Source organism: Natator depressus, chromosome 5 (assembly GCF_965152275.1).
Source record: "Natator depressus isolate rNatDep1 chromosome 5, rNatDep2.hap1, whole genome shotgun sequence".
Lineage (NCBI taxonomy): Eukaryota > Metazoa > Chordata > Testudines > Cheloniidae > Natator > Natator depressus.
Genome location: NC_134238.1, coordinates 108,923,771 through 108,940,765, shown reverse-complemented (window position 1 = coordinate 108,940,765; position 16,995 = coordinate 108,923,771). Strand labels below are relative to the sequence as shown.

Genomic DNA, 16,995 nt, shown 5'->3' with positions numbered 1-16,995 from the left:
AGGTTTTTTGTTTGAACCAAAAGTAGTGTCAGCCGGAGTCATAGCTCCTCACCTCTCAGCAGCAGGCAGCATGGTGAAGTAAAAACTGACAGTACTGACTGCAGCACAGATTGGACTTTCTAGGAGCTAGGGATGTTATTTATTCAGGTTATGACTATAACCATAGGAGTTGTGTTAGCAGCTCTCCCTACTGCTAGCAGAGAACTACCAGAAATGCAGCTGCTAGAAGGATAGGGTCCTCCCTGGCATAACTCCTCACCTTTGCTGTAACCACCAGCTATGCCTTTCCCATCCAGTGTTACAGCGGGAGGCAGGCTCCTGCAAGATTCCTGCCTGTGTCACGATGTGAGGCAGAGGAAAGGAACCACTGAAACACAAGCACACGCCTGTGTCATAGTATGAGAACATCTGCACACCAACCCGCTGCTGACTGCTTCTGTGTCATGGTAGGAACACAACAGGAAGGAGGAAAGGTGGTAGCAGGGAGACCACTCCAAATCCCTCTGCCCCCTCCTGTGCATTTCTATGGGGAAGAGACTTCTGTGACTATATAAAGTTGAAATAAAAATTTGTGTGTGGGGAGCTGCCTAAAGTGGGAATTGAGCACACAAGTGAAGACTGCACTGCATAGGAGCACCCAAGAGATCTAACTGCTTTTGTCAGTAGATTTGCTAGCTTTCTCCAGCAAGCCTCATGGCACGGTAGGGGCAGTCAGAAGTAATGAAAATATGTTAGCTGTCTATTAATTATACATGTTTACATCACTGTTAGATTATTGATCTGTTTCACACAGCATATGGAATTCTTACAGGATTCATATATAGTGTTGATACATTACATATGACTCAAATGTTCCAGCTCTAGAATATTTAAAATAGATTTTTATGATTTTGCCTTGGTTCCTCTTGGTTAAGCTGCCTAACTGTTGCAAGTGCTGTCTGTTCTTTCTGTCTGATCTCTGCAAGCCAACCATTGCAACACTCATAAATGGACCATTCTATCACACTAGTCCAGTGTTTCTCAACGACCAGTCCCTGGACCAGCACTGGGGCTCCTGAGATCTCCCCGACACAGTGCAGGAAGGCAACAAGCTGGTCCCTGATAGCAAAAAGATTGAGAAACAGTGCACTAGTCTATCCTTCCACCAAACCTGAGTCTTCTGAGTGCCTGTAGCTCCAATCCAACAATGAGCTCCATGCTGGCAGATCCTGTGTGAGCATGGAACCTTACTAAAGCACTGTGCAGCACCAAGGCCCGAGGAAGGAATCCTGTAAGGTGCGGAGGCCATGTGTGTATTTTTAAACACTGAGCTAAGATTTTCAGAAGTGACTTGGGGTTCTTCAGATTTTGGGTGCTCAACTCAAGAGATCTTTAAAGGGACTGATTTTTCCAAAAGTGCTTGGCATCTCACCTCAGCAAATTGGCCCCTTTTAGATGACTCAGGTTGGACCCCCAAGAGACTGAGGCACCCCAAATCATTCGCACTGCTGAGAATCTTGGCCAGGATCCAGAATATAACCAATGTAGGCTCCCATTCAGCAAATATTTCCAGAACTATGTTTTAGAATCACATTTGTAAGATCTGATTTTGTTTCTCTTTTCTGTGTATATATGTTACCAGTCACATTTGCATGCTGCAGAGGTAAGACCCACAAAAGAGGAAGATACGACACCTTAATACTTACTCACTCAAGGAGAAGGAAAATTGGCCAATTACCCTGATAAGAAATTTGTCTGGTTAATGGCCTTTTATTTTATTTTATGCTATGGCAGATGTCTACACACTTCTGTAGACACACAAACCCATTCAGCTGTTAGCTAATTATTGCACAATATGCCTCAAAGAATATTATTTATTCAAATGAAAGCAACAAGACCCAGGGACTAAGTCTTATGTCACACAAACTGGTTTTATACTACTGCAACTGACTTCACAGTTACTCCATGGTGATTTCAGTGGAGTTACAACTGATGTATACAAGATCAGAATCAGCCTCTAGGTTCTTCTACAATGCAGTCTTTTTAGCAGGGTAATAAGAGAGTGGAAGGGTAATCTGATGGCTAGGGCACTCTAGGACTTGGGGGACCTGGGTTCAAGTCCCTGCTCCACCACAGACTTTCTCCATGACTTTGGGCAAGTCACTTAGGCACTCTGGGTCTCAATGCCCTGCTTATCAAATGGGGCTTATAGCACTTCCATACCTTACAGGATGTTGTAGGAAGATGCATACATTAATGATGATGAGGTGCTCAGATAAGATGGCAATAGGGGCACATAAGGATCTAAGATAGAACGAACAGGTCTTGGCGCACTAGTTAGGGAACAGAGGTGCAAAGACTACATCTACACTGGAATAAAAGACCTGTGCTACAGCTGTGGGTGGACCAGGTGAGCTCGCTCAGACTTGTGGGGCTAAAAATTGCTGTGGGTCATTCAGGCTTGGGCTGGAGCCTGAGCTCTGGGACCCACCCCCCTCACAGGGTTCCAGCCTGAGCCTGAAAGTCTATACAGCAATTTTACAGCCCCGGTCCAATGACCCCGAGTCAGCTGACCTGGGGCAGCCACCGGTGTTTAAATGCTGTATATACATACCCAGAAAGGCTAAATGACTTGCCCAGGATCACACAGGAAATCTGTGGCAAAGCAGTGGTTGGTACCCAAGTGTCCCAAGTACCAGGCTACTGCTTTAACCGGTGGACCACGTTTTCTCTCAAGACTTCCTTCCGATTTTATTCCTGTCTGGTATTTATATATCCTTTAAGACAACCCACTAAAGCTAAGCAACAGCTTTCCAGACTAAATTGAACTTGGATAAAGGTAAGGTAACTCACGTTGACAAAAACAGCCAAACTTTTCACATGTACTGGCTTGGCCAAGTTCTTCTCATAGTAAGTCATTGGTGTTACTGAGAGACTGCTGTAGCTGTGTATGATCTTATGGGAGCCTCTGATGTAAAATGTTTAAGAGTTATGAAGCCTAATGGAAATACTTTGACTATCCCCGTGAACAGTTTGGCTTATCCCAGGTAGCTCAATAGAGATATCTGCTCAGAGTGCAGTGGCAGTTAGAAAAGGAAACTGGATGTGTGAGGTCTGTTAAAAAAATGCAGTTTGTCTGAAGGCATTATAGTGGCAATGGACCACTTTTTTGACACTGCTATGTTCACCTGAATTTAAGAAACATGTAGGCTGGAATTTTCAAAGAAGCCTCATGAATTAGGTATGTGTGGATGAGATGGCTGCCCCCCTGTCCCATCTTGTGGCTGGGTGTCTCTGTTCTGCCTTTATTCTCCCTCTTCCATGCCCTTTTACAGAGACCCCACACACTTGCTTGTCCAATTACCACTCTTATAGGGGCTTAGGTTTATTCTGATAACTCAAAAGTAGAATTCAGAGTCCAAGGCATAGCTCTTACCTCAGAGCCTGGTGAGTGAAAGGGTTCCTTCATCTAGCCTTTTCCCTTTTTTCAATGAGTTTTAAGGGGATGATTCACCTGGGTTTCAGCTTGCCACTAACTCCCCTGTAGACTTACAGAGTCAGCTCCCTCAAGCAACTGCTTCAGCTCTCTTATAAGGAACCAGCTGCTTGTGGTTCCCTCCCCTCGCCAGATGTCTCTGGTTAGCTTGTCTGGCAAGCCTACCCCACCTTCAAGTCCCCTGCAGGCATCTCCCTCTCCCAGTGCTCAGAACCCCATCAAATTTCAATGGGAACAGAGTGCTGAAGTCCCTTTGAAAATCTGAGCCATAACTGAGATTGAAAACAGTCAGATAAGAGCAACAAAGATGGTTTATGTGAAGTACAGTGGGGTTTACATATGATGGGAGAGGCAAAAATTAGGATTATTCAGTCTTGAAAGAAAAGGAAGAGTTAGATGGATTGATTTAATGGTAAAGTTCAAAGGGTTTGGCTTTTCAAATTTGTTTTAAATCTCCAAGATTCCAAATGTTGATAAAACAATATGTAGCCATTGCTCACAAATGTATTGAGTGCTGTAGATGAACAAAAAATTACCCTAAAATATTTGCTGCCTTGCTAAGGGCCCAAGATAAAACCCTTTGATCTCAATGGAAGTCTTTCTACGGACCTCAGTGGGCTCTGGATCAGGCTGTAATGGTACCTTTTCACAGGAACAGAAGACCTGTGACATGGCCACGGCTGGCCCAGGCCAGCTAACTCAGGCTCTGAGGCTAAAAATTGTCGCATAGGTATTGGATGGAGCCCAAGCTCTGGGACCCTCCATCCTCGCAGGGTCCCAGAACTTGGGCTCCAGTCCAAGCCCAAATATCTACACAGCAGTTTTTCAGCCCTGGAGTCTGAGCCCCATGAGCCTGAGTCCGCAGACCTAGGCCAGAACGGGGTTTGTTTAATCCATGTGTAGACATCCCCTAGACAATGAAAAATTTAGAACTGTATCATTCCAGGTTTCTCTGTCAACCCAGGTTTGAAATAACTTTCCCATTCTAAAGCCCTATCTTGATTTCCCTCACATATAGTATTTCTGATGCCACTCACAAGGTAGGAGTCTCAGGTTCTTTTTGGGAAGGGTAATTTTATTAAAATACAGTGACAGCTATACTTTAAAGTAACACTCACTCAGTGGGTAGCACTAGACTATAACTCAGGTTATATGGGTTCTAGTCCCAGCTCTATCATCATTGTAGGACTCTCAGCAATCGCTTTCCCTCCCTATGCCTAAGTTTTCCTATCTATAAAATGGAGATAATGATAGTGAGTCCTTGATAAAGCACTTTGAGATTTACAGATGAAACATCTTATGCAAGAGGTAGGCATGATTAGCATCTCCTTTTTTGCATTCTTAAAATCAAGTTTTTAAACTTTCAGCAAAACCTTTTCAGTTCACTTTTAAGATCCTGATGCAAATATTCATCCGTTTCTACTTTCTAGATTGTTCCATAATATGAGAGTGGAGGATCAGTGAATTTAATTATAATCAAATCTCATGCTCAGACACTGCAGTAGTCAGCAGAAAGCATCTGAAATGAAACCAATACAACAGATTAACCTTCCTGGGCAACCTCCTTTTTTAAACAACTATGCAAACCATCCTGAAATGTATTGAGTGCAACTCTATTTTACCTATTTTAGGAAATTACCTCAATTAAGCAAGTAATTTTTGTGAAGTCTTTGAATGGTCACATGAGAGAGACTTCACCAAGCTCGGCTGAAAATTCAGGAGAACCCCACACCACTTATTCACCCACATTTTAACTCCCAGTGTAGCCTACATTGATTAATTGCTGGCTACTGGGAAGGACAGAAAACTATACTTTATAATTTGAAACGGATGGCTGTAATTCTGAATAATCTGATGCTACTGTTGGCACAACTGGCCTTGGTACTAGAGAAACCATCACCACCACCTGATCTCATTTAATGTAGTTCACTCCAATGTAACTCCATTAACTTTGTGTTAATCCTAATTTACACCAGCATAACTGAGATCAGAATCAACACATGTATGTGCAAGAGACACATACACACAATACACTGAAACATACTCCACTGGAATATACCAAAAAAAAGCCTAGTTCCCAAGAGAAGTGTAGTGACGCGGTGTGGTGCCCCACCACCCCACTGAGGGAAGAACCTCCCCAGACACAAAAGCAGGCTGAGCCAGTGGATCCTGCACCCCCCCCAAAGAGGTTGAGGCTCAGGACAGGAAGTAGAAAAACCCAACCCCAGAGCTCAGTTGGGCGACAGCAGCCGGAGAGGCCAGACACCCGTGGCCTGGCTCCGGCTTGGGAGACCCGGTAAGCCGCGGCCGACCCGAGGACTGGCCGGACCGGCCAATGCCGGACGCTGACCGACGCCCAGAGGAGTGGCCAAGTCTACCCCTCGCCAGCTACCCAGAGGAGCGGCCAAGTCTACCCCTCGCCAGCTACCCAGAGGAGCAGCCAAGTCTACCCCTCGCCGGTAGACCCAGGTACCCTCTAGAGGGAGTCCGGAAGTAGCCCGGGGGCAGCAGACCCCAGTCTGGCAGCAGCACTGCCAGAGCCAATGTCAGTGTGTTGTGGCCAGGATCCCCACTGACACAGCAGCGAGTCTTCGACCACTGCTAGGACCTCGGGCTGGGACACAGTGGAGTGGGTGGGCCTGCATCCCCCTGCCACCCACCTCGTGGGTGGCAGTCTCCCCCTGGTTGCTAAAGCTAGGAGCCTGGTCTTATATTGACTATTTGCTCAGCCTCTGCCTGAGGGTCTGAGCCCCTGACTGTTTCTTTGCTGCCCTGCCCTGTCCCAGGGCATGGGCTTATATCGAACTGCTTTCAGGACCCAGCCTGAAGGCCTGGGCCATAGACTGGGTATTCCCCAATCCAGTAGAGAGCGTAGTGAGGCGATGTGTTGCCCCACCAAGCGACAAGCCCCAGCTGAGTTCCCTTACAAGAAGGGTGGTTAAGCAGTACAGTGGCAAAGGCTACTGACAAAGTATTCTCTAAACTAGAACAACCAAGAAACGGTAAACATCTTTAAAGCATACTGCGACTCAGTTAGAAGTTTCATTACCTGGGTTGGGCTGAAGATATTCTACTGTCTTGGTCATTATTTCCATCACAGCCCTGCTGGTGACGTCTACTTTCTGAAATTATAATGAGAAAAATACAAAAAAGGAGAGACACACAAGACAGACAAAAGTGAAATTTTGAAGAAAACTCATTTTTCTTCTTCTTAGGTTTATTCCTCTGAGGATTCTTGTTGGAGAAGGTGAGTGATAAGTGTAGCAGCGGTGCTGGGCGGGGTGATTATAAGATAACACAACTGGTGAACTGTTATACTGCACAAACAAGCCATCTCCTGAGCTGGAGCAGAACCACATGTTTGTAGGCCCAGCTCCCAAGGAGATTCCAAACCCTAAGCAGCAACAAGAGCGAAGCAGTGGTACAAGGAAAAAAGAGATATCTTTTTCTTCAAGGGAGAGCTAGCCATGGTAATCCATACCTTCCTGCTGGACTACTAGTTTCTCTACGTCTGACCATGTAACTCCCTGCAGTTGGTCTCCTGAGAGGGCCTGACTGGTGAGCTGCTATCACACCAGTACATCATACCCTGCACAGGCTTCCCAGCCAAAAGCCGTTTTTCTCTAGCCAGTGATGCCAGACTCAAATACCCCTCCTCATTTTACAGTCAGCTGAATAATCTGCCTCTGGAGATGAACTGAGGCCATATTACAGAAATCCAGAAAAACATGCTGCCCTTCTTTAGAATCAGACGACATGTTCTCACTTGTATGATGGCAGAAGTTTGTTACTGTGCAAAGGTCCCGAAGCGTCAATATAACCTCAACATATTGGCTGCTGTAAGAAGTCTGCCATGCACCTGGGGTTTTGTGGCTCTTTGAGGTTCTCTTTGGATACGAACAGTAAGTTATCCTGAGTAATCTCACTTTCTTTTCACAACAGCAGCAATTCACAAACTACCAACATATTTATTTTGACTTTATAAATACACCTGTAACACAGCAAAGAACAAACGATAGGTCATGCTCAAAATCATCTCAGAAATACCTCTCCCAAGCACGCTTTCACCTTCAGTTATGTTGGGACTCTGGCTTTGTTTCCAAGAGTATAGATTTGAATTGGGTTCACAGTAAACTTCTCTGTTACAATTGCTCATATTGTTGGAGTCAGTGAGTTCTCATGTACCTTTTTGATATCTGTTCTTGCACCCATTTTCTTTTTAAAAACTTAATTGTTTCTCATGTGATGGGAGCCTTTTTTAAATTGTAGGTTCTCCATTAGCTTTTCAATAAAGTTATATTGGGAAAATGTGTAATGATATTTTATGTTTAAAGAAATACTTATTTTATAATTTATTTCTTTAACAAGAAGAAAAGAATGGTTTGAGATCCCAGATCCATAAGGGTCAGATATATTTGACTCTGAGCATCCTCAAAACCCACTATTTCCTTGGGTGTTCCAGGTAGTCAGCACTTGCCAGGGGCTATGCAGCACCTCTCAGGATCAGGCCCAAACAGAAATATGTTGTTCTGAGTCTGCTTCCATAGATCTGTGGTTCTCTATTACATATTGTGCATGCTGCACTTACGCAAATACATTGTTGTACTTCTCTACAGTACATCTTCTGTCCTGCAGAGTAAATTTCTCCAAATACTACATTTTTATTTAAAATTTAAAAAAAAAAAAATCACCTGAGATGAGCTAGTCACAGCTTCCTCTGCCTGCCCTCCCTCCCATAGTATCTTGTCTTTATCATCTGCCAGCTCTGGCTCCTTCCCAATAGTGAAGGGCAGCATGGATTAGCTGACCTTCCTGGTACCAAGCCCAGAAGTGGCTCTGTGTTGAAGAGCTGGGTAGCAGAGCATGTAAAACAGGCAGGGACTATGCATCAGGGGAGAGAACATTTCCAGTGTTTACTGAAGGGCTGGAAGCGAGCATCTTGGATAATGAAGACGGAGAGGAGTTTTCTCCGCTCCAATCCCTCACTTTAGCATTCTCAAGAAGAGTAATCTCATCCTTACATTTCTAAGCCTCACAACACTTCTGTGGAAGGTAAAGTTGGTGAACAATTTTGTTTTTAAAATGTACTTATTTGTAATGTTTAATTCCACCATGCTCGTATGGAGCCTTCACAGCTGAGAAGACTGATCAGGGAGTACAGAATCTCACCTGTTGACCATGTGTTGCAATCCAGATAGATCATAACACGTTAGTTACTGTGGCATATCATGGTAGCTCAGTGACCTATGGAATACGAACTGATGATCCTTTCCTAGCAGAGTGCTGTCCATATGAACAAACACCTCTAGATTTGGCTCTAATTGGCAACCATATCAGCAATCTTTGCAGAGAGCATTGAATGAATGGCCATGGGGACTGAGCTGGTCACTTCTAGAGCTGGTCCCTCTATGTCAGAGTTGAAGAACTATGGTGTGGGTTGGTGCATATGACTTTGCTGTTCTGTGGATAAACAATAGATTTCATTCTCTGGGGGTGCCAATCTCACACTGTTCACAAGCATAAAATGGAACTCACCCTTAACTAAAGCATTGTCCTAGTTTCCATTATAAATCTCCCACTAGTTTTCAACTGCTGAGAACCTTCTAAAACAAATTCTGTTTTTGATGATAATTTCTATGTTTTGCCTCAGTGCAAAGCAGGAGCAAAATAAATTCTACAGATGTTTAGTGATGTGAGCAAGGAAAGGCCCCCACTTATGCTTTTCCTCTATGTTCAGGATGACATTTTTGCAGAGAGAGGGAGAGCTAAGCATACAGGTGTGGAGTGTTCACCCCTCTAGATGAAAGATTGTGTGTATACACTGTCATGGGATACATCACTCACCACTGGTCTGGAGCCTCCTCCTGGTCACTCAGGGGATTAGCTCTTGAGGCAGACTCCTCCTTCCGCAGTTTGTACACCATTGCTCTGACTCACACTATAGTCTGCTGACCCTTTCTCGCTCCAGAAACTGCAGTGTGCTCTTCACAGCTTAGCCCTCTGGCTAGGTCACTCAGCATTTCCCTCCTTCTGGGGTACAGTCCTTCAATCCTCTGTCACTCCCACGGTGACCCAGGCAGTATTCCAGTTCACTGCCCCACTGTTCTATGCCACACCCTCAGTGCCTTGTAGAGGAACCTGGGCCTACCCCCTATTCCGGGTTCCGGTCCAGGGACCCTCAACTCAGCAGTTCTGGGCTTTCCACTGTCACTGCTTCCTCCGTTGACTGCTTCCCTACCCCCCGTCTCCCCTCCTGTCCCTGGGTGTATCAACTCCAACCCCTGCTTCCACTTTCCAGGAAGTGACTGCAGCCTGCATGCCTCTGAAGCCTCCAAATACTCCTCTGTTTTCCCAGGGAGTGACTGGCCTTTCCCAGCAGCAGCCCTGTCTGTTACCAGCTACCTGGCTTTATAGCCCTCCCCACCATTCCTGCCCAGCTAAGCCTGCTTTCAGTTAGCTTCCTGCTCTCCTCCAGGTGCAGTCTGTAGAGGTAATTGGCCTACCTGGCCATCTTAACTCCCGTCAGTCCTGTGTTGGGTGGACTCCCCATTACATACACCCACACAGTATTGTAATCCCTTTTCTTCCAAGAGGGATTCACAGCCATGGGAAGGCAGGTGCTGTTGTCACTTTCAGCCTCCGTGGATTTTCTGATGGGGGAAGGTATATCTTAACTGCAGCTCTAGATCCAAAGGAGCTCTGCCCAGTGAAGGCTGCTTGGGGGGATGCTCTGAAATTGCAAATATCCTAAGCATCTTGGATACATTCTTTCCTCAGCCAGCTCTGCCCCTCTTGACTGGCCTCAATGAGCTGAGGATTGTGGGATCTTTGTGCCATAAGAATATCCATCCATCCAGGCAAACTTTCTGCTTCCAGGGGTCCACTACAGTGGATTAACTCAGGGCTAAATTGAGGCAGATATCACTGATCTCTGCATGTAATATTTGTTATTTATATTTCTTGATTAGAAAGTAAAAGGGGGTAACAGACCATAAGTGCAACTCTGCTGTATAATGATTTAGGAATATAAGTCAGGAGACTCATGCTGCTAAATCACTTATCTTTTTATGGTGGATGTAAAAACAAAAACACAAAAAACTAATACTTATGTTCAGACTTACCCTCTCCATTTCTTTGAAGTCATCATCTAACTTAGTTCCTTCTGCACCTCCAACCTTCTCACTGACTTTCTGTGGATTAAAAACAAAAGGTAAGATCAGAGATGACTGAAGATCTACCCAGAATTCTCATATATACATTGGTTTCCAGTGCAAAGGTATTTTCCTATAAGAAACTAGCTGGTATAGTGTGACCAGATGCATCAGCCAATCACCTCTGCAGAACTGAGTTTAAATATATGACCTATGTCAGGAGTGAAAAATAGCTTTGTGGTCTATTCTCTTAGGTCTCAATCCTACATTACTGTCAATGGGATTACACATGGTGTGTGAAAGAAAGCACACACAAGTCTTTGCAGGATTGGGGCTCTACTCCTTTACCTCTCGGGGGCATGAACCCAGGATCTCAAAGAACAAGTCTTTACTGCTTGAACTAAAAGGACCATATCCATTACCGCTGAGCAGAATCAGCCTCAGAATCCCCTATAAGCACTCTAGCTACTTGAAGGGGGCAAACAGCCACACAGCTTGTTAGGATGAGTTGCACACTCCCCCTGGACAGGGATGCTCCCTCCTGACCTTCAGATGCATACCTGGCTCAAGCCAGAACTCAGCCTCATATCATTGGAAATCAAATTTACATCCCAATTTTTCCCTACATAAAAGAAACATCCATAGAAAATCATTCTCATACCATGCCTGGGCTTGTAGTAACTACATGAACCAACACTTATATCAGAAAGCAGTGGTGGTCATATGAGATATGTATAAAAATATTAAACTTGATGAAATTTCAGTTGAAATAAGGAATAAAGTGAACTCTGGTGACATAGCTTTGACAAGTCTTCATTTCTCACAAAATGCTCAGTGTGGAGATGATTTGGAAATGATTTTGTGCTATCCTTTCATTTTCCTGATTCATGTTGGAACATATTAAATGGAGTTTCCCTTTCTCGTCAACAATACGAATGATAACGGATTGTATTGGTGACTGTTATACAGCACCAGTCACCAATGAATCTGTAGGAAACTCACTGTTATAGCACTGTTTGTCACAACGGGCTAAATTTATGACTGGTGTCACAGAAGTCAATTAGATGGATTTGACCCACTGCCTGTTCTCATCATACACTGTGTCTGCATTTCTCATACTAAATTACACACTATTTTCAGTTTTTCACTGTAATTTGCAATTCATTATACTGTACATCATTTAATTGTACATATTCTTCTATGAGTCTGATTCTGATCTCTCTTATACTGGTATAAAACAAGTGTAACTACTGAATTCAGTAATGTTACTCCTGTTATACAGGTGTAAATGAAATCAGAATAACACTTGTGTTTCCACTTGGTTTCAACCACTCTGTTTACTTTTTGGCTAGCTTGGCACTAAGCAGAGGGAGACCTCAGGGGCGGTGCAGTCTGGCATTTTACTGTTTCATTAGAGGGGGGCACAAGTCCCCCTTTCTATACTTGCCTATGGTGAACAAGATCCAGAAATGTGATTAATCTCATCAAGTTCATTCATTCTTGTAAATCAGCAGTGCTGCAAGGTACCCGCACTTGAGCACTTACTAATGCAGAGCCATTGCACACACAACATTACCTACCAAATAGGAAACAGTTGTAGCTTCTCTGTTTATTGTCAACTCCTCATTGAGTAGTAGCCAAAACCTGACTAGTACAGCTTCATTCAGCTCTGTTAATCATGCACCAATACTAGGTGGCTTCCACAAAAAAAAAAAAAAAAAAAAAAAAAAGGAGAGGAAGCACTTTACTTATCTCATTTCCCCAATAAAGACTGGATGGGCAGAGCTGAAAAGCTTCCATTCAGACACACTCCTGCTGTTACTCTGAATGCAGATGATTCTGTGTGGTCTGCACTACTGAATCGACATGAACAAGCATTCAAATAAGAAAAAACGGTTACCTACCTTTTCGTAACTGTTGTTCGAGATGTATTTCTCATGTCCATTCCATTCTAGGTGTGCGCGCGTCCACGTGCACAGTTGTCGGAGACTTCTGCCTTAGCAGTATCCTTAGGGCCGGCTGTGACGCACTCTGGAGTGCCGCGCTCATGCCGTGGTATATCAGGCACACTGGCCCTACACCCTCTCAATTCCTTCTTGCCGACAACTCCGACAGAGGGGTGGGAGGGCAGGTAATGGAATGGACACGAGCAACACATCTCGAAGAACAGTTACGAAAAAGTAGGTAACCGTTTTTTCTTCTTTGAGTGCTAGCTCATGTCGATTCCATTCTAGGTGACTCACAAGCAGTAGCTACAGAGGTGGGCTCGGAGTTCATCGCTTGGTGGCTTGCAGTGATCAGGGCCTGCTGGGTCAGTGCATAGTGGGATGTAAAGGTATGGACCAACAACCAGGTGGCCACCCTACATATGTCCTGGATAGGCACTTGGGCCAAAAAGGCTGCCAAAGAGGCCTGCACCCTGATAGAGTGGGTGGTGATGATCACTGGGGGCAGCACCTTTGCTTGATCATAGCAAAAACGAATGCAGGCAGTGATCCAGGAGGAAATTCTCCGAGTGGAAACAGGGTGACCTTTCATCCTGTCGGCCACAGCAATGAATAATTGCATCGACTTATGGAATGGCTTCGTCCTTTCAATGTACAAGGCCAGAGCCTTCCTGATGTTCAGGGCATGTAGCCTGCGCTCCTCCTCTGACTAATGCAGCTTTGGAAAGAAGACCAGTAAGTAAATGTCTTGGCTCAAATGAAACTGAGAGACCACCTTAGGAAGGAAGGCCAGATGAGGTCTTAGCTGGACCTGTCCTTGTAGAAAATCATGTAAGGTGGCTTTGAGGTGAGCATCTGAATCTTGGATATCCAGAAGGTCGATGTAACCGCAAGCAGGAATGCGACCTTCCAGGAGAGGAGGAGGAGAGAGCAGGAAGCCAAAAGCTCAAAGGAGGGACCCATGAGCCGTGATAGCACCAGATTCAAGTCCCACGGAGGAACAAAGGATCCCTGATGTGCAGGTAGAGGTGCTCCAGGCCCTTGAGGAATCTGGCTGTGGTATCCTGAGAGAAAACTGACCTGCCTTCAAGTGGTAGATGGAAGGCCAAGATGGCCACTAGATGGACCTTGATGGATGAGAGCAACAAGCCCTGAAGCTTGAGGTGCATACGGTAGTCTAGAATCACCTGCAATGGGGCTTGCTTGGGACAGACCCCCTTATTTACCATCCAGCAGGTGAATTCCTTCCATTTGGCCAGGTAGGTGCCCCTGGTGGAGGACTTTCTACTGCCCAACAGAACTTGCCGTTCTTGCGCATTTAGCCATGCAGCAGCCAAGCCGTCAGATGAAGAGGTGCAGAAGACTGCCATGGTTCTGGAACAACAGGTCTTCCCTGAGCACCATCTGTGATAGGGTTTTGCCACAAAGAGATCCAGCAGCATGCTGAACCAGTCTTGGTGCGGCCACACTAGCGCTATGAGGATGACCTTTGTCCTGTCCTGCTTGATCTTCATGAGGACCCTGGGCAGCATGGCACTGGAGGGAAGGCGTACATCAGAGCCCCCAATCACAGGAGCAGGAAAGCATCTGACAGGGATCTCCTGTCCCTGCCCTGGAACGAACAGAAGACGTGGCATTTTCTGTTCTGCCTAGATGCAAATAGGTCCACCTGGGGAGTTCCCCACCTGCGGAAGATAGAACTGACCACCTCCGGGTGAAGGGACCACTCATGAGGAGAATGTCCTGCTGAGGCTTTCCGCCCAAGCTTTCCTGGCCCCCGGGAGGTGAGCGGCCACGAGATGGATGTCGTGCTGCAGGCAGAAATCCCAGAGCCGGAGCACTTCCTGACATAGGACAGACGACCTGGCTTCCCCCGCTTGTTGATATAGAAGACCGTGGCTGTGTTGTCCATTAGGTGTTGAACCACCTTGCCTTGTATGTGAGGCCAAAAGGCTTGGCAGGCTAGGTGAATCACCTGAGTTCCCTGATGTTGAGGTGCAGGGATTGATGACCATGAGTACTGAGATCGCCTGAGTGTGCTCCCCAACCCAGGTCTGAAGCGTCAGAGACAAGAGTCACCGACAAGACTGGGGGAGTGAATGGGACTTCCTCCAGTGCCAGTGTAGGATCTTTTTCCACCAGGTAAAAGACAGTATGCTATCTGGAATCCTGATCACCCGGTCCATACTGTGCTGGTTGGGGACTGTGCTGGATGATGCCAGCCACACCTGTAGGGGCCTGAGGCGGAGTCACACATGCCGGATCATGTAAGTGCATGCTGCCATGTGACCCAACAGTCTCAGGCAGGTGTGGGCAGTGGTGAGTGGTTGGGCACGCAGAGACAAGATGAGGTCCACCATGGCTTGGAACAGAGTCTTGGGGAGGAAGGCTTTGGCTCGAGTGGAGTCAAGTACAGCCCAAATGAATTCTCTACGTTGCACTGGGGTGAGGGTCAACTTTTTGTTGTTTATTATTAGGTGCAGGTCGTCGCAGGTGGAACAGTCCAGATTGAGATGCCTCCGCACCTGATCTGAGGACCGGCCCCTTAGGGGGAAGAGTCAATGGAGACGACACCAAATATGAGTCCCAGGAGGATACAGGATGGGTTGAAGAGGATTATAAGGGAGAATAGGAATGGAAAGAATTTGCAGCCAGAGGGAACAGGGGCTAGACTGGAGAATAGCACAGTCACCAGGAAAAGGCAGGTCTACGTGATCGGGGACTCTTTACTGAGGAGAATAGACAGGCCTGTAACCAGAGCTGATCCAGAGGATAGAAGGGTGTGCTGTCTTCCAGGTGCTAAGATACGGGATGTAGACCTGAGGTTGAAAAGGATCCTAAAGGGAGCGGGAAAGAATCCCCTAATTATCCTTCATGTGGGAACAAATGATATGGCTAGATTCTCGCTGGAACGTATCAAGGGGGACTATGCTAGGCTGGGGAAGACGCTTAAGGAAATCGAGGCTCAGGTGATCTTTAGTGGGATTCTGCCTGTTCCTAGAGAAGGGCAACAAAGTTGTGACAAGATTATGACTATACAGATGGCTTAGGCAGTGGTGCTATAAGGAGGGCTTTGGGATGTATGGCCACTGGGAGGCGTTCATGGACAGAGGACAGTTCTCTCAGGATGGACTTCATCTGAGTAAGGAAGGAAATAGACTTCTAGGATGGAGGCTGGCACAACTGATTAAGAGAGCTTTAAACTAGGAATTTGGGGGGGATGGTTGGGAGATATCCAGGTAATCTCCATGCCGGATTTTAGCATTGAGAGGAAAGAAAACAAAGTAAGAAAGGATACAGCCGTGGGTAGGAGAATGGACATAAGGAGGAAGGGCAGTGCGGATACCAGTCTAATTGGTCATACTGGCTATAGAATGACCGTGTCTAATCAGGTACAGAATGTGAGTGAGGCCAAACAGCAAAAATTAAGATGTTTGTACACCAATGCGAGGAACCTAGGTAATAAAATGGAGGAACTAGAGCTACTGGTGCAGGAAGTGAAAACAGATAGTATAGGGATAACAGAAACATGGTGTAATAGTAGTCATGACTGGACTACAGTATTGAAGGGCATATGCTGTTTAGGAAAGACAGAAATAAAGGTACAGGTGGTGGAGTAGCATTGTAGATCAATGATGAGGTAGAATGTAAAGAAATAAGAAGCGATGGAATGGATAAAACAGAGTCCGTCTGGGCAAAAATCACATTGAGGAAGAAAACTACTCGAGCCTCCCCTGTGATAGTGCTTGGGGTGTGCTATAGACCGCTGGGAATCTAATTTTGATATGGATAGAGCCCTCTTTAATGAAGTAAATACTAATGGAAACTGCGTGATCATGGGAGACTAACTTCCCAGATATAGACTGGAGGACGAGTGCTAGTAATAATAATAGGGCTCAGATTTTCCTAGATGCGATAGCTGATGGAGTCCTTCATTAAGTAGTTGCTGAACCGACTAGAGGGGATGCCATTTTAGATTTAGTTTTGTTGTGTAGTGAGGACCTCATAGAAGAAATGGTTGTAGGGGACAATCTTGGTTCAAGTGATCATGAGCTAATTCAGTGCAAACTGAATGGAAGGATAAACAAAAATAAATCTGCGACTAGGGTTTTTGATTTCAAAAGGGCTGACTTTCAAAAATTAAGGAAATTAGTTAGGGAAGTGGATTGGACTGAAGAATTTATGGATCTAAAGGCAGAGGAGGCCTGGGATTACTTTAAGTCAAAACTGCAGAAGCTATCGGAAGCCTGCATCCCAAGAAAGGGGAAAAATTCATAGGCAGGAAATGTAGACCAAGCTGGATGAGCAAGCATCTCAGAGAGGTGATTAAGAAAAAGCAGAAAGCATGCAGGGAGTGGAAGATGGGAGGGATCAGAAAGGAAAGCTACCTTGTTGAGGTCAGAATATGTAGGGATAAAGTGAG

The 16,995-nt window shown here is 45.5% G+C and overlaps 1 protein-coding gene across 3 annotated transcripts in view; it reads right to left on the bottom strand.

The window, feature by feature from the left end:
- SH3GL2 (SH3 domain containing GRB2 like 2, endophilin A1) overlaps nt 1-16,995 on the bottom strand; it is a 142,853-nt gene that overhangs the window by 21,941 nt on the left and 103,917 nt on the right. For all 3 annotated transcript variants that reach the window (XM_074953442.1, XM_074953443.1, XM_074953444.1), the window contains 2 exons: nt 10,597-10,665; nt 6,525-6,597 (listed from right to left, as the gene is read on the bottom strand). In XM_074953442.1, coding sequence (XP_074809543.1) covers nt 6,525-6,597; nt 10,597-10,665 — 142 coding nt within the window. The remainder of the gene's footprint in view (nt 1-6,524; nt 6,598-10,596; nt 10,666-16,995) is intronic.